Consider the following 25,838-nt stretch of genomic DNA (forward strand, 5'->3'; position numbering starts at 1 on the left):
TGCCTACGATTTCTTCCACGACAGTCATCACAGTTCGGTATTTTAAAGACACACTCAGAAGACACATGATCAGTAGAAGACATGGTATTGGTGGTTCACCCGCCCCATTTTACAGCAAATATTTCGGCCATTATAATTTTTCACCGCTATACAATAATTTTGTGACATGCTTTTATTGCTATTCAAAGAAACCCGCAAGAGTGTAGTGGTTAAAGTGCTCGACTGCTTACCTGGAGGTCCCGCGATCGAATTCCGGCAGCGACGGACGCATTTTCGGTGAAGGCGATAGTGCTTGCGGCCCGTGTACTTAGATTTAGGTGCAGGTTCAAGAATCCCACGTGGTTGAAATTTCCGGAGCCCTCCACTACGGCGTGCCTCATAATCAAATCGTGATTTTGCGACGTTAAACCCAATAGTTATTATTATATGCTATACATAGCAAGCCTGCTTGTTCGTTAGTGACAAAGTAATGAAATTATTTGATTTTTATAGCGATTATCATATCCTATGCTACCAATGACAAATATTGTACTATTTACAAATTATTTCTGGTTTCTTCTTTATTACCTCGTATTTATTTTATATACTAGCATTTTTGTCTATCCTTACACTGCGTATGTGCTGCTAATTCAACAGTATGCCATCAATCCACATCTAGGGCAGTTTTGTTTTCTTTTCGTTTTGTCGCTTACGAGAAACTGGCTCATACCCATATTGGTGATTGGCCACACTATCGATTTAAAAGAGAAATGTAAACGCTATGCAATATTAAAGAATAAAGAGACAGACGAAACGAGATGTAAATAAAAAGTAAAAGAGGCAGATTCATTCAAAGAGGAATAGGATTACGGTTAAAAAAAAAGGTTGAAGTTGTCGGTAGCACTAGCAGCGTAATCTTCCAGTTTCTTGAATTCGGGTAGCGCTTTAATAATAATATGTGGGGTTTAACGTCCCAAAGCCACGATATGATTATGAAAGACGCCGTAGTGCAGGGCGCCGGAAATTTCGAGCATCTGGTGTTCTTTTAAGGTGCACCTAAATCTAAGTACACGGGCCTCAAACATTTTCGCCTCCATCGAAAATGCAACCGCCGCGACCGGGTACGATTCCGCGACCTTCGGGTCAGCAGTCGAGCGCCATAACCACTAGACCACCGTTGCGGAGCTCGTGTAGAGCTTTCAGAATAGCACTGCCGCTAGCACCGAACTGATCGGCTCCAAACGGCAACACGTTAGAAGTAGTAAACGTAAAACCCAGCCAACCAGCCGGCATTTCAAGAACATTCTGATTATTGAGGCGAAACGTGGGCATGCCGGAAAAAGGATCTATCGTTTCTTGTTAATTGTAGACTGCACATATGTTAGTTCATGAGAAGCCAGATTTGTTAAGGTAATAATTTAACAGCGGAACTCTACAGCGAAAGCTTGCGCGGGTGACCTCGTATTGACGTGAAAGGCATTTGGCGGTCGTCCATGAGAACTCCAAGTGCGGGTTCTCCTTATATTGTATGAGAGCTGTTTATTTTTTTAATGACAGCCATTTAAATCTCTCTTCTGCATTGCAAGAAAAATGCGGTACTACATGTAACACCGGACCATCTAAAGCCGTAGCGAGCGAGGCAGCAGCTTCGTTTAGAAAAATTCCATCACGCCCGGCACATCTGCGCTGTTTTTATGCCTTGCGTTCATTGTGCTCACCCGTCTTCGGAGCTCATGATACACAGATGGGTACCGCTGACTTGCTATGCGACGTTTTGAATAGGGAATTACCTATCGAACGTGGCTACAGCGCAAACATTATAGTCTTTATCTTTGTGGTCATTTTCTGTCGTACGTTCCCCACGCACATATTGACTCCTAGGTTTAAATGCACACATATACCCTATAAAATGGACGAGGGGATGGCCGCCGCGGTAGCTCAGTTGGCCGAGCATCGAACGCGTTATTCGAAGGTCGCCGGTTCAGTCGCTGCCGGCGGCTAGTTATCTTTTCGTCCACTTTACTTTCGTCACATTCATATCCCAGTTATTAGAAATAACATCTCCTATACTTTCCTTGGTCATATTGTCTGCTAGTTCTCATTAATATGAACGTACATTGTACTTTCTTTCCCTCACATCAAGCACAACGTAGAGCATACGAATATACCTCACTCGTGCATATTATATGACTCATTATGGACCGCAGGAACTATTCGTTTTGTAGATGCTGAGGTGTTAAAGGCCAACTCCGGCGGTTTTTTGGCCATGTCAAAGTAATGGTGCTTTTATGTTCCTGAGACGCTCCTGTTACGGGCACGATAGCTGAAATACTCGGCAAATTGGAGAATAATTTTACATAAGCAAAAAAGCGCAACACCGAAACCGAAACCCAACCAAGTGTACTGTCTACGTATGACGTAGACGTTCTTACGAACGAACCGGAAGTCGTGCAAGGCATGCCGGTCACGCCGGCGCGGAGTGTGAAAACTGCGACAGCCAGGACGAGCAGGCGCACAGTGGTGAGGTGAGCACGCCGAGCATCAGCTGTAATGTCTGCGACTGACAGTGTTTCGGCCAGCACAGCAGACGCTCGCTGTAGCGGCCGAAGTTAGCGGTGCCCTCGGCTGCGTCACTTCGGCCGCCTTCCCAATACTGACGTCACAGACGCAATGTTGCCAATAATTGTGGGAAGCCAGGAGGGGGTTTGCAGACAATCTTGAAAATTCATTTGCAAACAATCTGCGCATGTCTCAAGCCTGTAATTTGCCATTAATGACGGAAACGTGCAAAGGAACGTACCCAGCGAATTTCATTGAGAGCCATCGACCTCGAAAAATCGCCGGAGTTGGCCTTTAATGACCATATCGGCGACCTTTCTTAATGCCATCTTGAGCTGGGCAGTTATATTGAATAGCCTATACAAGACGAACAGAAAGAGATATTCGACGTCAATGTATTCCGAAAGTTGTATTCTAAAGCTAATACAAATGTGGCTAAAGTAACTTGCCGCACTACTGTTTTTGACCGAAAAGCTAACAGGCTTAATCTGGTGTGTCTTTCATTGCGTTTAAATGAATCTGCTATTTCAATGATGACAGAGTAGAACAAGCGCTTGGCGCACAATAAATAAATGCAGACGGCGCCCTTAATACCTATGAGGATGAAGTATCGCCAACTTACCTGTTGAGACAATAGAAAATACAGTGCCATGGAAAATTCCCTCAAACGGCTTGCTGGGACGCTCATGAGTGAAACGGAGCATCCAGTAAAACAACGTTTCTTGAATCCCCTTCCAAACATCTTTAAGGTGGCTCCTAATGATTTCCATTATTATAATGCAAACTCAATTTCGCTATTTTCCTAAGCGGTAAGCAGAATGTTTTGTATTGTAACTCAAGGGACGCCCACATAAATACATATTTGTTTTCAAAATCACCTTGGCAACGTGTAAATGGGTAAACAGTAGTAGAAATATAAATCAGACAGTTAGAAGAATAAAGCAGAGATCTAATTTTGGGAGCGCGTTCACAAAGACATACTGCAGTGACCAGACCGGAAAAACAGTACAGAGACCTAGGTAATGTATGAGATACAAAATGACAGCTAAGAAAGCACTTGTACTAATAATCAAATTATGATTTCATAAATTATTTAATTATACGTAGCAGGAAGTGAAAAATACGGTACGCCAAGATATATTCTGTTAGGTAAACGCTTGCTCTATTACACCTAGCATTAGTGCCAGTGGTGTTAAAGTTGTTAGAATCCTATTTGCATATAAGTTAATAAATGGCATCCAAGTCTAACTTACATCCACGAGATCCTTCAGATCGCTGATATGTAAAATGCACGAGACACAAAACAACCCCATTCTTGGACGCGTCACTTTAGTTACGGAGCAAGACGCAAGACGCAAGACAATCTTCAATAACGACAGTGTAGCAACATCACAATTTGCGCGATAGACGCTGCGCGCAGGGGAGTACGCGGCGCAGGACAGTGGCTAAGAGCACGCGTCGCGGAATTGGCGCAACTAAAAGAAAAGAAATCGAGCAAACAAAAGGTACGTGGGCTGGGCGTAGACGTCCGCGCGCTTGCCTTCCTCATCTTCTGCCCTCACTGGAGGGCTGGCGGAAAAATAAAACTGCGTCACTGCCCTTAGACTTATTCAGAAGGCTTAGTGGCACCAGTACCAGCTTGAGAATTGGAGCTTGGCCAGCGAGTATTGTTTCGCGCGGATGTGCTGCGAAAGAAGTATCTTGTATCTTAAGATACACGATATTTTATCGAATGTATGGGAAATACAGATACAGATACTCGTCTCTAGAGACGTATCGCGATACAGATACAAGATACTCAAAGAGCATCTAAGATAGTATCTAAGCTACATGTATCTTCGATACTGCCCAGCACTGTCTGCATGGCGGTCAAGCATTCTACCATAGAGCCACGCCAGTTGCGTGACACTGTTTCGGAAAAAGACCCTATACAGGTGTCACGTCAGGACAATGCTAATCGAGATGGCAGTTTCGGTATCCGCTTTTATATCGAAGTAACTAGCAATAATGTACACTTCTCAAACTATAACAAGCGTAGAGTGAATACGGCTACGGCCACTACGTATAGCGTGCACTTCGTGTCGATGAAATTGACGTCTCTGTTTTCACTTGAGTGCCGACGTTTGGTCGGACCATAAGCTACCCTTTACATGCCAATGTACTTAGTGCGTCTGGTAAGCGCACGATATGCGTACAACTGCTCAATTTGCCCGAAGACGTCAATCCATCTCGTAAAGCTTGGCCCAAAGCGATGAATCCATCATAGAGCACTGCACGGGCTCGGACCTACCCGAAAACCCGGGCCCGGCCCGGCCCGTGGGCCGGGCCGGGCCGGGTAAAGTAGTTTTCATGGCGGGCCCGGGTTTGAGGTGGCGGGCTCGGGTCGGGCCGGGCTTGGACTCTGCTCAGCTCATAGAGGGACATTAAAGTGATACCACGAATCAGTTAAGACTGATAAAGTGTACTCTGAGAACTCGAATGTAATTAGGTTCACCATCATGAGGAGAAAATCAGGGGTGAAGTTCCATTCTTAAATCTCGCGCCGAAATCTCCGCGCGTGACGTCACTTATTTCAAACTGTATTTGTCTTAATTTTGGGTCATTGGCTCAACGAAACTTCTTGAAACTTGGTATGTTAAGTCTATAGCCCTCTCAGAAGTCAATGTACTTCATTTTTACCGATTAGGAACCGTACGTAGATCCCAGTAGTCGCCGTCAGAAGCTATGACGTCACTGCTTTTTTTTGCACGATTTTAAAGGTGGCGTCAGCACCCGGGGGGCGATCGGAGATCTGTTCGTTCCGCTTGTTCATTCTCCTGGGGAAGAACAAGCGCGCTGATTGGCTGAAGCGGGAGATGCCACTCAGGGCCGGGGGGTGTCGCCATTTCTTTTTGTTGTTTGAGGTTTTCTTTTTTGGTGACTTCATGCCGCGTCATAACGAGTGGGGTGATCGGAGATTTCTGTTCTGCGCCGTTCGTTCTGCGCCCATTCTGGCGGCGCACGCGATTGGCCGAAGCCGGAAAAAACCACGTCTCTGAGGGGCGTAGCCATTTTTCCTTTTGCTTGATCTTTTATTTTGTGATGACGTCATACTGCGTCATAACGAGCATGTCGTCTGCTACAAACGAACGGAGCGCGAGACCGTTCGCACGCGTTCTCTCGAGCGAACAAATGGCTTCGCACGGCATGATGTAGCGGTTGCGGCGGCCGCAAGAGCTGATTTTGAGAAAATGGCGCTTGTGACGTGTGCTTCTCTTGCGGTTAGAGGTGCGAGATGCGTTTGAAGACATGAGCGAGTGCGGCGTCGCTTTCGGTTCTCGAAACGAACAGTGCGAACGAAATGAACGGGCCTGCCACTGGGTTGTGGTCTTACGCGCAGGGACTTCTTAGTTCAAAAGCGCTACCAGCTACTGCCACGTGTCCTCCCGGTCCTCACTCGTGTACGACGGCCCCAGCGGGCACGACGGCGTAGCGATCTGTGGGTGCCCTTTCATAAAAGCCAGCAGAAGCTCCCTGTCTCACCGGAATGTCTGGCTTGGCTCCGACACCCGGGAGCCAAGCCAGACATTCCGGTGGGACGACATTTTGAAAAACTGCGCCGACCGCTACTTTTCTTTTTTTTTTCGCGTGCACGACTTCACATAGCGAGCAGGTTAGAAAAATTAACACCAATAAATATCAGCACTGAAACCTATTGCTGTTACAGAAATTGTTTGAGCTTGAGAAGAAAAACAACATCTTTTCGTATAACAACTGTGTATATTAGAAGGCGAGAAACACTTCGCTTTGAAATATACGGTCCCCTTGCCGAGGAGAAACGACACGCGTCTACTTCCGGAAAGCTCGCCGCTGACCGCTTGACGATAGGCTGTCCTCTTCCTCTCGGCGGAAGAGAGCTGCGGACCGCCCACTTTTGTGACGCAACACCGCCAGAACGACGCGGAACGAACAGAGATCTCCGATCCCCCCCCCCCCCCCCCCGCATTTTCTTTTCTTGAAGTGTCTGTCCCTTCAGGTGCGTCCTTCATAAGTTGCGCGTACATATACGTTTCACATTTCATCTCGATAAAACGATTCCTTTTTTTATGTGGGTCAAGCTATTTGGAGAAGTTTTATGAGCGACAAGTACTGATCTTCTTTCGTTTCTTGCATACGGAGCTGTCTGATTTATCTAAAACGAGCGAACTGAAAGTAAATAGACCAGGCGCTTATATAGCTAACATCTCGCTATTCCGTGCTTTATTTGCATTCGTTATTATTTTATATCTCAAATATTATTCTGTAGTCGCAGTGATAAATGTAATATAATAAATTTATAGCTATAACTTATCATCGCAAGTGCGATCGCGGAGGCCCAAGGCGGGCAAGCGTTCTTGCAAGTTCCAGCCCTCCACTAAAACGAAGAGACTGCGCGTAGTCTCGTTGCATACAATCCCTATAAAGAAATTCTTGTTCCGTGGCTCCGTCTAGGCTCCCTGAGATCATGTGACGCAAGCTGGACATGCACAGCCTGCTTTGTGTGTCCCACATTCATGAAAATTTACTTCCGCAAAGGCCAGGATAGTGACGAAGGTAGGAATGAAAGGGAGGGGGGGAGGGCAGAATAGGTTCTAGCAGATGTCAGCTAACGCTGAAATTTTAAAGACCTTTTTCAGATTTCATATATGGGTCAATTCTGAAGGGTATTTGGCGGCAAGTTTCCACCAATATATATATATACCTATCTCTAATATGACTAAACTCTGGACGCCAATTCTGCAACACAGAGTTTTGTTTCACGGTTATGTATCAACACATGGTGGCTGCTGGTGGTGCCTCACGAAAAAGATGCTTTAGACCTACATGGCTGTGTAGCTCGAGAACGTACTTATAAAATAAAAGAATAAAAAAAGTCACAGTTTCGCCGTAGCGGCGAAGCAATGATTGCGATAGCAATAAATTGTAATGTAACGCGAAGAACGGAAAGCAGCTCGAAATTGCCAGCGCATCGCTCGAGCCCAAAGGACGCACGAAAAGAACGCACACAGCACGAGCGCGAGCTAATGCGTCACAGCTCGACACTTGAAGCGCACTGCTCAAACATAAAGTAGGACGCACGAAACAAACGAACAGGTACACACAAGACGAGCGCGAACTAATTGTCACAGTTGTTACTTATTTCTGTTTGAACAGCGCGCTCCTTTCGCAAACGCGGCCGCTGCAGCGAGCGAAGCGAAGCACCCCACCGGCCGCCCCTTCTTTCCTTGAGATAAGCGCACGAAAGCGACGACGCCCTGTAGAGCGAACAGCAACGGCGTTCGCAGAGGCGGGGCGACGATCTTTAAAGCGCGCAACACGCGCGCACGTCGCGCCATCTATGTGGTCACTAAGAAAGCATGCTGAATTACATGGTGTATAAAATAGCTCGCCGTTAGCAGGCTGAGAGACGGTGCTGTCGTGGCCTAACGTCTAACGCGGCCGGCTGCAAAGCGAGAGGTCGCCCGTTCGATTCCGCGCGTCGGAAAGAATTTGTTAATTGTTTTTCTTTGTGGCCTTTCTATATATATACATACTTATACATATACGGTGGATGGCGGCGACGGTGACGGACATTTTCCAGCCGAGACTGTCCATATAATTGCTATCGCAATAAAATAGGACGAATACAGTCATGTGCGGGCCGCAGGCCGCTAGCGAAAGGTCCGCGGTCTGCGTGTTTGAGACCCCTGCACTATATAGTGCGAATGCTACTTGATACTGCCACAGCAGCGTTCGAATGTTCAGGAATAGCATAAGTCCATCAAACATGTACATTCATGTTTAAAGGCAAAGTATATTACCTTGACGAAATATCTGGCTTGAAATAAGAATCACGAATTTCATGCCGGGGAATGTCCCCTTACCTCGAATTATATGCAGCCAATGAGTAAACGTCACGAAGCTTACTCACACATTTATTACCAAACTGGAATGAACCCCGAAAATAGATTGCAATCTCATCGTCCGCCTATTGCCAGTCATGCCAGTGCAGTCTTAACAGCGTAGACCACCTTTACAGGTACAACATCGTTAGGAAGGCATACACCATTAAAATATAGACAGAAAAGAGCCCTGTGCAAGACGTGCATAACAAATACTGCTGAAAAGTGCAAGGAGACGCCCTCAGAGCCATTTATAGGTTATAATGAAGAGCGGCACAACGTTCGGGAATAGAGAAATGAAGTGATCAGCTGGACAGCTATTTTCATTTTGCAGAGGTCCAAAAAGACATCCTAAATTTGCTCCAGTGGTGGAAGTTAAGAACTACGACTACCGACGCCTTCACATTTCTCAAGGCACATGTGCGGCCCTGCGAATAGCGCAAGCAGTGCAAGAAACTTTAGCGCGGCATGACATGTGATGCAAGGGCGCATGGTGCGTTTAAGTGGAATCTCTTTTTAATTTGATTTTTTGTACAATAACATGCGAACAAATAAGCTATAAACTTTGCCACAAAATTTTATTGACTGTCTATAATAGCAGTGGTGGGGTATATAAAAAAAATGCTGTGACAAATAGTTGCTTTTTTTCCATTCGGCTTCTTTTACATATTTCCAAAGTCCACGTGCTGCGCGCGGTTCGTTGTATTTTTTATCTAGGTTAGTGTATTTACAGGAAATCTAATAAATTTGAATTTTTTCGTGTACTTCTCTTGATTGGCAAGGTGCTACTACGATGAAGATACACGTGCTACACATCCAGAAGGGTGGACTTTGTCGTTACAGCATGCTTTGGAGGGACATTAAAGGAGGAAACGATTGTTGTCCCATTAGCAAATTACTCTAAATCACCACGCCTGCCGCGAGAAGACGTATGGGAATCGCGAAAACGCGCAAAACGAAATTACGGCTGGTGACGCCACCATGAAATTCCCGCATCAAACGCGTCATAGATTGTGACGGCGTCTACTAGATCGCACGCAGTTTATAATCCGTAAAAATGAAGTGCATTGTCTTCCGAGGGGGAGCCACAGACTTAACATACGAAGTTTCAGAAAATTTCGACAAGCCAAAGTCGCCAAAATACGAAAAATACGCTTTGAAATCCGTGTTGTCACGCGTAAGATTTTGTCGCGAAATTTAAAAAGAAACGTTGACCTTGATTTTCTCCTTTATTAATGAATCTCTGTTGGTGAAACTAACGACATTAGATTTCTAAAAGCACAATTTATCAATCTAAACCGATTCATTGTCTCACTTTCGTGTCCATATAAATTTCAATAGAGAGCGCAATAAAAACAAGGTGAAGAGAGCGCTCTGTTCTTTGTCCCCTCTGTTTTTATTGCGCTCCTTATCAAAACCGGACTCATGCTGGAAATCGCTTTTCTTCCTACAATATCTGCTACTAAACGCTCTTGATGATACCGATGGTATTCCTAGAAAATTGGGTGCAGTACACCATTGCCGAACAAACGTTCATCGTATCTACTACGTCCTCTCAACTGTTTCCACGGTGAGCCAGCCCCTTTTTACAAGAAAGTACCATAGGTTAAAGTATACTTGCTAGCGAAGCATGCGCCAAGCATGCGTAGACATTTGCCGCTTAAAACGCCCTTGCGGTCGATTCTATCTTCAGGCAACACCACCTAGATTATTGGCTCGGGCCTCTGTCGGGCCCGATCTGGGGTCGGGCCGGGCCGGGCCGGGTAGGCGAAATTTTTTCTCGGGTTCGGGCTGGGCCCGGGTCTCTTTTTTGAGTTGCCGGGCCGGGCTCGGGCGGGTAAACTTGAACAAGTCCCGGGCCCGGGCCGGGCCCGGGCCGAGAATCACGGCCCGTGCAGTGCTCTAATCCATCATAGGCTGCTACCGCCTGACTGCTTCGCATGAAATTAATTCCCACAATGCGTGAAATCTGGCGGATTTTAAATGCAATGCACTTATAGACCGAAGGCGAATGGCGGCATGGTCACGCAGTTCCAAGCGAAACTGCCGCCGAGCTTCGCCGTTCGACCGAGAGAGCACGCCACCATTTCATCATCGGAAATTTTCCGAGGGTTTCGCCGCTAGGGGCACTCCCACGCAGTAGACAGTAGGAAGGCGCCGTCTGGTGGAGGGTCTTTCCCGCCATGGTCGTCGCTGGAGAGGCTCACCGAGAACGACAGCGCGCGTTCGCCTGAGTACGGCAGTGCTGAAAAAGAGAGGAGATTCCGCCGTCAGGGTACAGCGAGCAGAGGAACGATTACGTCGTTTGCTCAACCATCCTTCCGGGAAACAGGACCCAGCAGCCAAACAGCAACAAGGTAAGGAAAATCCCAAGGTGACAGCTACAGAAACACAAGCGATACGTCGGTATCGAGCCGATCTCGAGGTGCGGGAGCTAAAAAATGCTGCGAGAAGAGAAACACATCGACAGGGCGCTCAATGCACTTCCCCAGCATTCACGTAGAGCTGCCCACAACTTCTCGTCTTTTTTCTTTGCAGACAAGTTGGCTATAAAACCGCGTTTGCTGTAAGATAAGACTGATTCAAAGCTTTAATAATCAAGTTCATATTAGTTTTGTGTGATTCGCCTATATCTCTGAGCTACGCACACAGTTCAATGCCTTGAATGTTGCAGCGAAATAAGTTTTGTCAACGAAGAGGAATGAATTTCTATTGCCGTGCCTGTCCACTGTATAAATATAAAAAATTAATTACAAGGCTTGAGACTGATTTTAATTATTTTCGTTACAGTAAAATACTACTTGAATGGACGTCCGTTAGAGGAACTTTTCAGTCGCACGAACTTTTTTAAAGTCCCCCACGGCAGCACCATTCAACCCAACGCTTGATGACTTCACATTTACGAAATTGAGTGCATAGCGCATTTCAGGTAAACGAACATATTCCGTGACACCATGCAGTGCCGTCGGTCATGTTGAGAACCTCAACAGGTACAACCACTTCTAGAAACAGAGTTTTACCACGCCATTTGCGGTCAGCTCCGTCAAAGGTGCGCCACCGTAGCTAATCGCGGGTGCCGGGCGGGCACCCGCGATTCGTCACAGCTCGACACTTGAAGCGCAATGCTCAAACATAAAGCAGGACGCACGAATCGAACGAACAGGTAGACAAAAGACGAACGCGAACTAATTGGCACAGTTGTTCCTTATTTCTGTTTGAACAGCGCACTCCTTTCGCAAACGCGGCCGCTGCAGCGAGCGCAGTAACCTTCGTGCCCCCCGCTCCACCCTAGAGGCCGCCCCTTTTTTCCTAGAGTTAAGCACACGAAGGCGACCACGCCCTGTAGGGCGAACAGCAACGGCGTTCGCAGGAGCGGAGCGACGATGTTTAAAGCGCGCCACGCGCGCACGTCGCGCCATCTATGTGTTACCTAAGAAAACATGCTGAAGCATGTGGTGTATATAAATAGCTCGCCGTTAGCAGGCTGTAAGACGTTGCTGTTCGTGGCCTAACGTCTAACGCCGTGCGCTGGCAAGTGAGAGGTCGCACGTTCGAGTCCGCGCGTCGGAAAGTTTTTCTGAATTATTTTTCTTTGTGGCTTTTATATATATATATATATATATATATATATATATATATATATATATATATATATATCATATACGGTGAATGACGGCGGCCAACGACGGCAAAAATCAGCCGAGATTGTCCATATAATTGCAATCGCAATATAAAAAGATTATCTTATCAGCGCCTCATTTAAAGCTAAGGGTAGAGCAAGTGAACTTATGAGCAACGAAGCCTACTTCACTTCATTAGCATTTATTGCACCTATCACAGTGCAGTGTTGCACGCGCCGTGGTTGCGTGCCAAGTAAAGTGTCCCGCTGATAACGTCGAGGGCGTGGGTGTGGTTCCCGGTGACACTTGCCGCAGTTTGATGGAGACGAATCAAAAGAACAGCCTTGTAGCTATATATTGCCACACGTTAAGAAACCCAAGGTAGTAAAAGCCAACCCGAAGTTCCCAAACTACGGCGTGTATCATAGTCATATTTTAGATCTTGCGCGTAATAATTGCTGGGGCTTCACGTCCCAAAACCACGGTATGACTATGAGACATGCCATAGTTTAGGGCTCTGGAGATTACGACCCTCTGGGGTTCTTTAACGTGCATATTCGTCTAAGCACACGGGTCTATACAATTTTATCTGAGTGAGATGCGGCAGAGATTCGATGTCGCGACCTTAGGGTCAGCGGTCAAGCACCATAACCACTGAACTACCACGGCGGGTAGTACGGGCTCGTAAAACACCGGCAGATGTTATTCTTAGCATAAAATTGTGATAATCCCTTCCTGTGAGTGTCTAATTCTTTAAAATCTCTGTTTCTATATTCCACGACTGAGTATCGCAGTAAATATTTCACCTACTTATCTCACTCATTATTCTGTGTCAACTGAGTACTAATGCCGTTGATTGATTAGGTAATTCTAGTTATATTTGGTTCTTTTGTATTCGTGTTACTTTTGACATGCTAGCGACACAAACTTCATAATGATGCATACCCACAGCAATATCTCTAATGGGAGAACAACCGAACATCTACAGCACAATTTATTCTAAGGTCAACTACACTTTATGCTACGCAGGTCCATGCACGTGCCTATGCACAGACGGACTACATGTAATTTATATGCCATATTTTCGAACTTCTTTTTTTTTCTGAATATATTACGCATTGAACAAGTTAGTTTAAATCGTGAATCACTGTCTATCATACTGTTCAAGAGCGTCCGACTGAGTAGCATCATGTGGTCCTATAGCAACAGCTTCTCTTCTATATAGTGTTCAGTATATGGGACTACGTTCGAAGAATTGAGTAAGATGGGGTTCCTCTACGTTGTCTTTATGCTCTTCGTCTTGTCTGGTAAGTACGCTGTGCCATCCTTTGTGTCAATTTGCCCTTGCCGCCTGGCGTCAGCTGACTGAGGCGTTTGCCAGTGTATCTGGTAAAATGTTTCTGAATGGTCTTAACGTTGATAAACTGTAGCAGGACCTTACATAACCATGGCAGGAAAACAAGGTGTGCACGCTTAGTGCAGGAAGGAATCCACTATCTCGAATTCTTTCTTACGCGTTCAAAAATCGTTTGCTCTCCTATTGCCAATACCGTAAGCAGCAAGAGAGCAAGCGTAAAAAAAGTGGGGACGTGAGGCACTGACAGATTTGGCTGTTGACAAAGCAGTATTTTCAATACAATATTACTAATTTTGACATTTTAAATGAGTGTGCATGCATGCTATCTCGCAAACACCTGATTATCTCATTTTCGCCGTTTCAATCTCACTTAACAATTCTACATATTGTGTTGTTTTCTCAAGCACATATCTTAGGTAACATCTGGCATGCTACATTCGTTCTCTGAAAGACTTCACGTCTACGCCAATAAAGAGATGAGAACAAAAAATCGCATATGCATGTCGTCAACTTCCAGACCCAGGGTGCGCTAGAAGCGCTTGTGCTCTTCTGCGCGCCTTTACAGTTAGCAAATAGAAAGCTTAAAGTGCAAATTCTGGACTTAACTTGTATCCTTCCGTGAAGATCGCGCAGCACAGGATGGTTCCGTACCACATACTTTCACTGCTAGTCCAAGCAGGAATACACAAGGTGAGCTTGGCGCTCCAGCCTTCTCTTCCGCACCGAAAACTGCGCGGCTCGCAGCTTTCCTGGCATACGTACGCATGATGCGCAGCGTAGGTAACAGGGTCAGCACTAGGTGCGCGATAATTGCGCTCAACGGTAACACAGCCATCGATACCTCCCCAAAACCAGGTCCTCTTCTTGGTCTCTGTCGGTTACGTAGCGCCATTTGGTCCGCAACATTAACAAGCCAGCATTCACTTTTGCGTGGACTGAACGCCGCTAGTTAGCAAACCGAGAACTAGCGACCAGCGTGTCACAAAAATAAAAAAAAAACAGAACATATTCAAGACAATAATGCACTTCGACATAACCTTCATGTGGAGCATTGTCGCCTTGTCATCCATTTACGTAACCCCATCATGCTACTCAACACCAAACTAATGATGTTGGCCATCGTGATGTACGAAGCACTACAAGATGCGCTGCGGCGGAATATTCATGAGCAGGGGAGATATGCAGGATGGCCCGAGTTCGGCGAAACTCGGTATCTTTCCGAGCTCTGGCGACACCCCCTTTTGAACGAGCTAATAGCACGATAAGGTGAAATCCATCCCTGAGCGCGCGCTCCGTTCCATTGGTCACGATGAAACGCGGCGTCAAGTCAAGGGCGGTCGAGAAGGTTGGGTGGTGTATTCAAACTAGAGGCACCTTCTTTCATTTGTTTGTCGTTCCACTGAGTGCAGAAGTGCCCCCATGCAAGAAAAGTGACAGAAAGTTCTACTAACTATATTTTTATGTTTTCGCGGGCCGTTTGAATCCATTTGCAAGCGTTTATTATCTGCACTAAGTATCCTTCAGAATAATCAGCACCATGACCTCCGAGATTAGTTCCGACCGAGCGCCTTACAACAGCGCGGCTAGAGCTAATCGTCGAGGCCACGTGTATAATCACCATGGTCGGCTTATACATTCTAGCGCGTTGCTCGGCCAGCGCGCGCCCTCTTCGTCTTCCTATTAATCGTCTGCTCGCTCCACGAGCAGGTGCGGCCGGCTGATTAGCTAATTGGCTGGGCGGTATACCTAGTTAAGACAGGACATGCTATGACGAAGCTGATTAAACCAAATCACGCTAAGGCCGAGCTAATTAAGCCACGCCTTACTAAGACCATGCTAATGAACCGTGTAAAGCTAAGAACACATTATTTGAGACCATTCTAATTAAGACGACGCTAATTAGGAGCGTGTAATTTAAACCAAGATAATACCGAGATTGTGGCCACTATTATAGCGCTAATTAGGCTTATGCTAGTTACCTCTGTACTAATCAGGACCTCCCGAATTAAACCTGAGTTATTAATATCGTGGTAATTAAAACATTAACAATCAAGACAGGACATTTCAGTATCATCTTAGTTAATACCGAGCTAATTAAGGTCATGTTAATTAGCACTACGCTAATTAGGAGTACGGTAATTTAAACCAAGGTAATTAAGAACTCTCCAAGTACACGGTAATTAAGATTACTCTAATTAGCATTATGTTAGGTACATTCGTGCTAATGATGGCCTTGATAATGAAACCTGATTAATTAATGCTTTGTTAATTAAAACATTACGATTTAAGACATGACTATCCACTGCCGTGTTAATGAAGACCTAGCTAATGAATAGCACGAAATATTGAGACCGAGCTCATTACTCTGAAGCAGGCCAAGCATACTGAGTAGACGAGCCACGTAATAAGCTCGAAGAAGCTAAGTGACCACAAGCTCCTCCGATGGCCCCAGCCTTGTACAAGTAGTGCAAGCTGACCAAATTATTTTATATGCAAAGAAGCTGAGTACCGTCCACTGCATGAGACACTTGACATGCATACCGGCACTATGGAAGTCCCGAGTTGAACTGGGGCCTTTTCAGAATCAACGAGTTTGTGCCCGAGTTCGCACGTCAATCAGTTTGATTGACAGACGCCCGCGGCGAAGATCGGGTCCGCCCATCGCGTTTGCTCTTGCGGAGGAGCAGTGCTCAAGGCGCAGCGCCAGCGACCGGCACGATTAATCTATCAGCTTAATCGCATAGACTATGCACACACGCACGAAGAACTAAAGGTCATATCATCACGTGGCTACGATGTCTCGCATTCAACTTCACCGCGCTCACGATGTACCACTCACAGCCACGAAGCAAGCGCCCCTGGTAGGATTTGCTGCGAGAAATGTTATTATTTACTTGTTTGTGGAGACATTGTTTCTGCCGATTCGTTACTACAGAAAAATCTTCAGACACCTAATGTTTGTATAGCAGTAACATGTCCATTTATTTGTCTGCAATATTCTAGAGAAGCGATACGAGCTGCACGAGAGTGCTGCGTGTGCGCCCTTGTTGCCTTCGAGTGTGGAAATTTCCATGCTGCAGGTGGAACGAAAGAATTCCCCGAAAGTGGACAAACGCCCACGAGCACGCCCATGGGAGGCACGATGAACAGTTGGCATAAAGATAGCGCGACAATCACGCTGACGTCGCTACACTGTCAAAATGTTGAATTAGTGGCGGCGCTCACGCGTTCGCACGCGGCGTTCCTTTGAAAACCGCTGCAAATGCCGCACATGCGTATGTGACGCCATGCTCGTTCTTGTAGCCGTTTTTATCAACGCTGCTATCGCGTGCTCCGCACTGTCTTCCTGTCCTGACCGCCGTAATGCGAGCTCGGAGCAAACTCGTGTGCCCGAGAAGCTCGGGCCATCCTGCATAGCACCCCAGGAACGAAAATAGCACACGCAGAAGAAGGGCTATGACGAAGACAGCCCTTATTTTGTGCGCGTTTTCATTCTGCAGTGCTGCACCATTATGCCCTAACCAGTACTTTTGTGGGACATCTTACCCAAATGATAGGGACATTCCAAGTTCACGTGGGTGTTTTACGGTCTCTTTAACCTCATGTTTGAATGTGACTTTGTGGCCTTGTTGACTTGCTTGAGGTCGTCCCTAATTCGTTTTACTCCTTACAGTGGGAAAATGCTGGGCAGGAATATGTATTGAACATGAAGGAAGCGTTTTGGTTGTTAGTGAAATTTGGTACCTTTTATGCTGCATAAAGTGGTCCGGAGATACTCAGTTTTGTTAAATAAAGCTTAGCTATTTTGAACAAACTCCTCTTCTTTTTTTTCTGTTACAACAATTAATGCGGTGACGATCAAAGAAGTGCTTAATATACCTTGAAAACAATCCCGTTTCCCATTGCGATATTATATTTCATGCTTTACGCAGTTTTTCTGGACATCAGCTCTGGAAATGATGAAGACACGGACGGCACTAACGGTGGTACTCAGAAGAGAGCTGAGCAAGTAGACATTGATAGGAGCCTTGAAGCCCACTCAAGAATACGTAAGTTGAATGAAATACCATGTTTTTGCGGACGACAGCTTATTAATTGTATCATATCTGAACAAAAGTGTTCTACGTAGGTGATACTCATAGGTGAGAACGCAGGTTTTTCTCAAGAAGATAGTCGAGCTGAGCTTCACGTAGCGTCCGCTTGGCTATGACCGCAGTCTATGCAGGCCTTATAAGCCTCTGCAAGTCAGCTACGTATACCTGGCGACAGGATGACAGCAAGCTTGCAATGGCATTCTGCCGAGAAAAGCGTCCTGGCGCGGTAAAAATGATAGTTGCACATAAGCGCATGAACATCTGGCGCTACCGTTTTTCTGATAGCGTTCCACGTTGTGCGTCGAAATCAGAACAATCTGATAAGTAATGTTCAATGCCACACGTTACACTGCGAACAATGTGGTGATGTGCGAAGTCATTTCTTGCACCCGTATGCTTCAGCTGGCCCTAATTCAGTGAGGATGCAATCAAGGACGGGCGCTTCAGTTATTTTAGGTCACATAATCACGTTGTCAGCGCTGGAGGCTATACTAATAGAAAATGGTTTAGGATAGACTGTTTGGTGTCTGTTTTTGAGTGCGGCGGATTCTTCGTTGTTGGTATGAATCGCAAAGTTTGTACGGAAGGCTTCCAGTGGCATCTCCGCCTGCAGTAGCAAATCCATCCTTTTGCAATTATTTAGCAGCTTATGGTGTACGGCGGTCAATGTCTCAAAGGGGGATCCACAGTACAGTGATTGCAGGAGAGCCTGGCTGTCTGAAAACACAGCAGGAAAGATGAGGCAGACAGTTGAATTCTTGCAAGGCTGTTTCTATCGCTAATACTTCACACGCTGTAGAGTACACGACGCGGTGAGACCTGATAGGCCACGGTACACTTTGGAGCAGGAATTACGTAAGACGCGTAGCTAGCGGCTTCTTTATTTTTCTCAGCATATCCGTCGGTGTGTTGTTCAAGATGTCGCTCGTACAATATGTTGACTTGCTCGGTCACTAGCGACCTAACTTTTGCCACAGGCGTAAGACGCTTGATCAAAGCTGGTGCAATGCCCACAGTGTTCCATAATGAAGTGCTTACTGTTCGCGAGTCGGCACCAAGGCGTAGAGTTGGCCTTAACTGACACAGCAGGCAGTGATGCCCAGTAAGGTCCTAGCCCTAGGGCTCCGGCCACATCGACACCGAGTTATCTTGACAAATCAAGTTTGATGAATGAATTATAAATTAATGCCCTTAGTACATATGTGCGGAATATTTAGTTGACATACAACATTCAGTGATTCTTTTCTCACATGTCACCATTAGGCATCAATGGTTGCTCTTCCCTTTGCTTTAGTCTATTAGTAGACGTCTCCATGCAGTACTTAGCTTAAAAAGAAACTGCGGGCAGTTCGCACTAAGTCGCGCATAGCTTGTCACAGCGAAGCACGAGACCGTCGCCGCTCACACTCCCCGTCGATCGGTGCGTCTAGCTTCGAGATGCGCGGCTTCCTCCTCAGGAGTACGCAGCCAGGCTATGCGCTATAGAACCGAGGTTGCGCGTGATGTCTCCATCTATGGGTGTGGCTTAGCTACTGCACATGCGCGGCTTGGCCAGGTGGTGCGGTATCTGTTCGCTAGACCACGCGATTCTTGGTTCGTCTCTCTTTCTCTCTTTTTTTCTCTCTCTACTTCTTACTGTCTCTTTAGTTGATGTTCTCTCTGTCTCTCTTTTTCCTTCTACATCCCTTTCTCTTTATTTCTCTTTCTCCTTCTTTCTGTGCTACTCTTTACTCTCTCCCCTCCTCCTTTTCCTTCTTCTCACGATCACATCTCTCCTCCTCACGCTCACTTCCCTTACCCACCCCTTGCTACACCATACTATACAAGGCTATGCTATGCTCCGCTAGCGTGCCTGGATAGCCGAGTGGTTAGGACGCTCGCCTTCGGATCGCAGGTACACTGGTTCGAATCCCTCCTCATGAAGAATTTTTTTCGCGGCAAGAATTTATCTCTTTCTCTTTCTTTACATCGTTCTTGCCGTCTCTTTCTTTCTCTCTTTATGTCTTTGTATATCTCTCTCTCTGTACTCGTTCTTAGAGTTATTACAGGCCATGCCGTAGCGGCGAGTAGTGGGTATTGCCCATATTCTGTGGCACACACCCGTTCATGATGGTGATAGGTTTCTCTCTTTCTCTGTACTCGCTCTCAGGGTTATTACAGGCCCAGCGGTGAGTGGTGGGTATTGCCTATATTCTGTGGCACATAACCGTTCATGATGGTGATTGTTTTCTGGCACGGTCACACACTCAACTCACTTTACGACGAGCTAGAACAGGTGCGCTGTTAAAAATAATATTATACTGTGAAGGATGACGAAAGATGTTAGGATCCAGGTAACACTCTGCATTGAGGACCTTTACAGGTGTTGTAAACAAATAAATAAGTCCACCACAGCGTAGACAGTAGTATATAATGTATGGACGCTCAAAAGTGTTGACAGAAGTAGTAGATTTTTTACTTTCATGTGCAAATTCTCAGTGCCTTGGTGAATAATAATGAAGGAACACAATCAACGTGACACTTTTTTGCGTTCCTGTCGAGCGCTGCATTTGGACATGTATCAGGTTTTTTTCTATCCTCCCGCTGCGACTTGAAATTGGTTTCGCCGTGTACTCGACGGCGCGCAGCCTCTCTCACTAGCTGACACAGGCGATGCACAAAACAACGCAGGCGTAACGTACGCATGAACAGAAAGAAGTTGCAGCTGTCATGCCAAGTGCGCACCTTCACATTTTAGTCCGCACTTTGGCTGGGCTCACGCAACTAACACATGCACTTCCGACAGCGGTCTTCAGCAGTGTCTTTACTAGGAAGTTCTACGGCTTACTTATGTAGCATCCAGCACTGCACTACCTTTTCGTCGCGTGAATGAGCGAATGAGCGAAATAACTGTATCGGAGGTGCGGTGGGGTAGGGCGCATGCCGTTTTTTTGAGGCTCTTACATACCGGCGCATATCCGTGTCTGGCCCTTTTACACGAACTTTACACCAGCGGATATCACGACGACGACTGCGCGTCCTGCGGCCAGACCTCCACTCTAGCTCACATGTTCTGGGAGTGCCGGTCGGCGTACCCCAAACTGAGCAAGGAGGAATAGGACTAGTTTCTACGTAGCTCCGCTGTAGACAAGCAAATCACTTCAATATGTGCTTGCTAAAACTGCGCTTGTTATAAGGCGCATGCGTTCCTAGGCATATCACCATGCGAATATGTTGGCGATCCCCCAAAATTGCAAGTGGATGTCACATCTGTGCATTCAAGTTCTGTAGCGACATGCGCTATCAGATGAATGACCTTGCAGCGATTCTTTCTCATTTTCAAATGTTGAATCACCATACGTAAACGGACGACTTTACCAAAGAAAGTGCAGTAGATACCTGGAAGCCAATCGGCAGTCACTGGCCATGCGAAAGCACCAAATCGGTTTGCACAATAGATTAGTTTTGGCTTAATGTGGATCAGTGACCTTGATCCTGCACCATTCGAAGGCTTTACGGCCATTCCATATACGTAGTATGATTTAAGACAAATTTACTCGTTGAACCTTTCAATAGACTTTTCGAAGAATTGCTGAAACTTGTGTACCAGTATCACCCATGTTCACATGAGAACGATTTTGGTCCATTTCATTTTCCGTTTCATAGCTTATTTTCAAATCTACGAAAACTTAGGGTGGGTTGAAAAATTATAAGTGGCTTCAACTGACTCAATGTCCTAAAGACAAAATTCAGAGCGAAATTCAGGGGCCAGCTGCACTGACTCAACGTCGCGAAGGCCGACGACGGCATTATTAACGGCGCAGCACCTGCGCTCGGTGTGGCTGCACATTGCCTTCTCGCAAACCCGCCTCCGCCGTACCACCTGCGCCGCAGCTTCCTCTCCACTCGCCCACTCCTCCTCTCCACTCGACGACAACCTGCATTTCTGACACCTCCAACTCGCCTCCGTTCTCCACCCGACTCCACTGTGCTATGTTATACCCTGCCTCCTTCTCTCCATCTTACACACCCTCACTTCCATTTACTACCACCTTGCAATACATTGCTATACTAAGTGTGGCTATGCTAGGCTAGGATGTTAGTAATTGCTTCGCACGTACGCGCTAGGCTAGTTATAGACAGCTTCTTCATATTTAGTGAACCTATCCTGTGCAGTGGAGCCCACCCAAATTCTATGGCACATAACCGCTTCGCTATGGTGGGAGCATCAGCGACAACATTCAAGCTCTGCTTTAACAGCGCCGCCGTGAAAAAAAAAGGTGGATGTAATAAATGCTGCCTTGTCATAGAGCAACTAGGCTCCCATTACAGGTTATCTGTGTATATTTGGGTCGTAAGAGAGAGAAATGAGAAATTCGGGAACCCTCTCTAACAATTATGCCGAGTCATTGTGCGATTATTACGGACGGAGCTCCAAAGTCTAATATTACTCACTGGGATTGCATGACTGACAGGCTCAGTGATACGGCGAACAGTTTCGGCTTGACACGATGCTTTCCCGCATATGTTGTTCATCTTTAACTCGGCAGTTCACAAAACAGGATTGCCATTTGCGTATGCGGATGATGTGTAGGGCTCTTTCTCTAATATTCTTGCTGCAGCGCGTCCGACATAATAATAAATGGATCATTCCAACGTTACTTGGTTAAATGTTACTAATACTATGTTACTAATTATGTAGACGGGAGGATGTAGCTCACTTGGTAGAGCATCAGACACGTTTTCCGAAGGTTGTGGGTTCGGTCCCTACCGGCGGCAAGTTGTCTTTTCGACCTCTTTTACTTCTTCACGTTTATATCAGAATTACTACAATAAAATTAAAGAACTACAAATAACGTACCCTATAACTTAGCTTCAGTGACTGGTCGTTTTCATTAACGCTGTGTTTAATAAAGGAAAACGAGCGCTTATATTCTCCTTCTTTTGATTATAGGAATCTACATTGTTTTCGTACTACGACAATGATGCACAAAACACGCATTTCTACAAATCTACTGCACTTTTTAGCGCGTATGCTTTTGCGCAGAAAGCGCACATCTTCTTGGGGGAAAGCGTGGTCTTACATTATAAAATAAATTAAAGTGGTGGATTGCAATTATTTTATGTGATTTTTGCACAGTGCGCTTCAGCAGTAAGAATGAGAAACGGGACAGGAAGGGACAAGGCGGGAAAAGACGTACACCGCGGTTGACGTAAGCTTGAATAACAGAGAGCTGAGCTAGTTGGTACGTATTCATTTTAAAACATTGGACGTGCAAACGCGGACACATGGGACAAGACAAGACACCACAAATACCGACTAATAAGTTTGAGTACTGTCCGTGAAGAATCATCTGTGCACTACAAAGTTTTCCTGAACGTGCAGGTTGTGATTGCCGCGATCCTTCCGGCTGCAACGAGTACTGCCAGAACAAGGGCAAGAAAAGTGGGCTGTGCTTCGGAATAATTGGAAACTTCTGCATGTGTTCTGTATTTTAATCCAGTAAAAAAAGTGGGCACGAGGTTCAATAAAGTCTGTAGTAGCGAGGACCGTCTGTGAGACCCTTCAGGCCAACCTGGCGCTGTCATGATTTCCAGCAACGTACTTGCAGTTGCGGTTTTCATATGCCCAGGCATCGCAAGGCGGCTCTTTTTCGATTTTGGGGAACCTTAACGTGCTGGCACCATACATACTTTGGGCATGTAACCGGTGAGCTCGGGGATCACAGAAGAGCCTCTTGCCTTCTCAAGAAGTACCGAGAATAAAGTGAATTTTTTGAAAACCCTTGCACCAACGGTCAACATGGGCGTGCTACTTGAAGCCAACACTTAAGAATGTCGGGACGACATACACTGGGGGTAGGAGGTAGACGGTGACACTTTTGGTTGCTATATAAAGCCGGTGGAAAGCGTGAAATATTATCAGACTTAGCACGCAGCGATCATTTGTATCTCCTATTGCGGAAACCGAAATAAGAAGGTGGCTAGAACTCACAATTGTCGTGCAATCAATGAAATGAACGTTGCCGACCAAAGTTCATCGGAACGCAGACATTTATCGCTATTTACGAGAGACAATGAGTTCAAACAAATTAAAAACGACAATGATATGTAGTACCTGAAATTAAAAGACGCGACAAATCGCCGTTTAAAATTGCGAAATAAAATACCTTAATGCAGCCTGGCATCGATTAGTGATCTATTACAAATAGCACAATAAAATCTAACCCATACGTAAGAACACAAGCAGTTCACATATGCTCATAGTTCTCAGTGGTCGACGAGAAGGCGTACGCGAGGATTGAGATTAAGGATCGCCTAAGTGGCACACGACCGCGTTAGTGCTTCGGTTCTTTCTGTCTCTCGTCATTCCACATCAGTGCCATCACTGCCGCATCAGGTGACTCCTCGTTGCTTAGCGTCACCAAGAGCAGCGATGACAGGGACAAGCAGAGAGCACACAGGGCAACCGGCAAGGCCTTGGCACTTCCTGTCAGCTGGTCCTCGAGGTCCTTAATGGCACTGGCTGAAGTGGCACCCAGCCTGCCCCACATGTAGGCACCAGAGAAGCCGACACTACGCATCTGGAATATTTGTGCAGACATAATGTACAACATTGTGCAGTTCTTTATACCTTAAAATTCATCTTTAAATTGAAGAGAGCAGTGAAGCCGTAAAACGTTCTCTTTATCACGCCGAATATTTTTGTTTTCAATTTCCCCTAGAATTGTTTTACTAATGTTGGGACGCAGTGACTTAGCTGGGCGTTTTAATAATATCTTGGGTTTAACGTCCCAAAAGCACGATATGATTATGAGACGCACCGTAATGCACGGCTCCGGAAATTTCGACTACCTGGGGTTCTTTAACGTGCACCTAAATCTAAGGAGTAAATCTAAGCAGTAAATTTAAAGGAGTAGGTAGGAGTCGAATGTCAAGAATGCTGAACGCCGTTCTGCCATTCTATGATAACCAAGCAGAAAGTAACAGAACCAGAAATAGAATCCACTGTATTACCAACAACACATGTTGCTGGTGCCCCAGGCAAAATATTTTACCTGACAGCTTGACAGAACATGCAACCCTTCAAAGAGCAACAGGCATCGGATATCACATAATAAGAACAGTTGTACTGGTACTAGATTCATTATGAAAAATATCTGAACTCGCTTGACCAAACGTATAGCACCAATAATAAACATTGCCTTAGAAACTCACACATACAGCATGAAAATATGTTATACTTGGACCACTCGTTGAAGAGCACAAAAAAGTAATTGAATCTATACTGGGTAATCAAGGTAAAAAAAGGGCCTGAAGCAGTCATGTGAATGTCCGCAATTCTCTGCTATATCAGGTAATCGCGCAGTGTATATTTAAGCTGGCTCACTGGGGCATTAAAACTAACGTGAGTTTTGAAGAGGTTATAATAATAATAATAATAATAATAATAATATCTGGGGTTTAACGTCCCAAAACGACGATATGATTATGAGAGACGCCGTAGTGGAGGGCTCCGGAAATTTCGACCACCTGGGGTTCTTTAACGTGCACCTAAATCTAAGTACGCGGGCCTTAAACATTTTCACCTCCATCGAAAATGCAGCCGCCGCGGCCGGGATTCGATCCCGCGACCTTCGGGTCAGCAGTCGAGCGCCATAAGCACTAGACCACCATGGCGGGGCAGTTTTGAAAAGGTTGTAAGGATGCTTGAGACGTTTAATGTGTAAAGAGACTAAGCAACAAATGTGATCTAAAGAGACCTGATGCACAAAGGCGAATATCTGTATTGGTTCAATTCATTCGTTGCGTCTTTCATCACAGTATACTTTAGCTAAAAATAATACTTGCGATAAAAATGATATGGAAACTATACACGCACAAATATAAAAATGCATTTGCTGACGTGACACTACATTAATTTTATAAGCATGCGTTATCACGTAGATAGCTAAATTGAACAGCCCCAGTTGCCGGGACATGTTTATAAAGAAAAACACTATGCCTCTTACATGACGGAGGAGTATTGGGCACTCGATCGCCTATTATTTAAATACTGTCCAATTAGAGCAATACACAGAATGTTAATTTCATTTCATGTCACGAACACTGCAGGATGTCTAATTAACCTCATTGTAAACTAACGCAAACCAGGTACTTACTCTCACACATCATGCATGCGCAAAGCAACAGAAGTATGTCAGGCGAAAAGAAACAGATAGTCTGAGGCGAAGCGCCCCTCGCATTTAGAAAGGGTAGATTTCTGAATTTGTTGGTGCGACATATCGAGTGTTCAGTGCATGGTATTTATGACGGGATGCGCGTGTGTGTGCGCTGCTTGCTGTCCCGT

General features: G+C 45.7%; 1 protein-coding gene across 3 annotated transcripts in view; it reads right to left on the reverse strand.

Moving 5' to 3' along the window:
- Positions 1-25,838, reverse strand: part of LOC119402280 (solute carrier family 22 member 6-B) — a 47,864-nt gene that overhangs the window by 13,082 nt on the left and 8,944 nt on the right. Inside the window, exon 6 of one of the 3 annotated variants that reach the window (XM_037669408.2) lies at positions 22,816-24,072. The exons of the other annotated variants lie outside the window; for them this stretch is intronic. Coding sequence (XP_037525336.1) covers positions 23,827-24,072 — 246 coding nt within the window. The 3' untranslated portion in view covers positions 22,816-23,826. Of the gene's footprint in view, positions 1-22,815; positions 24,073-25,838 lie in introns of those variants that run through there. 3 annotated transcript variants of the gene reach the window in all.

Source organism: Rhipicephalus sanguineus, chromosome 8 (genome assembly GCF_013339695.2).
Source record: "Rhipicephalus sanguineus isolate Rsan-2018 chromosome 8, BIME_Rsan_1.4, whole genome shotgun sequence".
Classification (NCBI taxonomy): domain Eukaryota; kingdom Metazoa; phylum Arthropoda; class Arachnida; order Ixodida; family Ixodidae; genus Rhipicephalus; species Rhipicephalus sanguineus.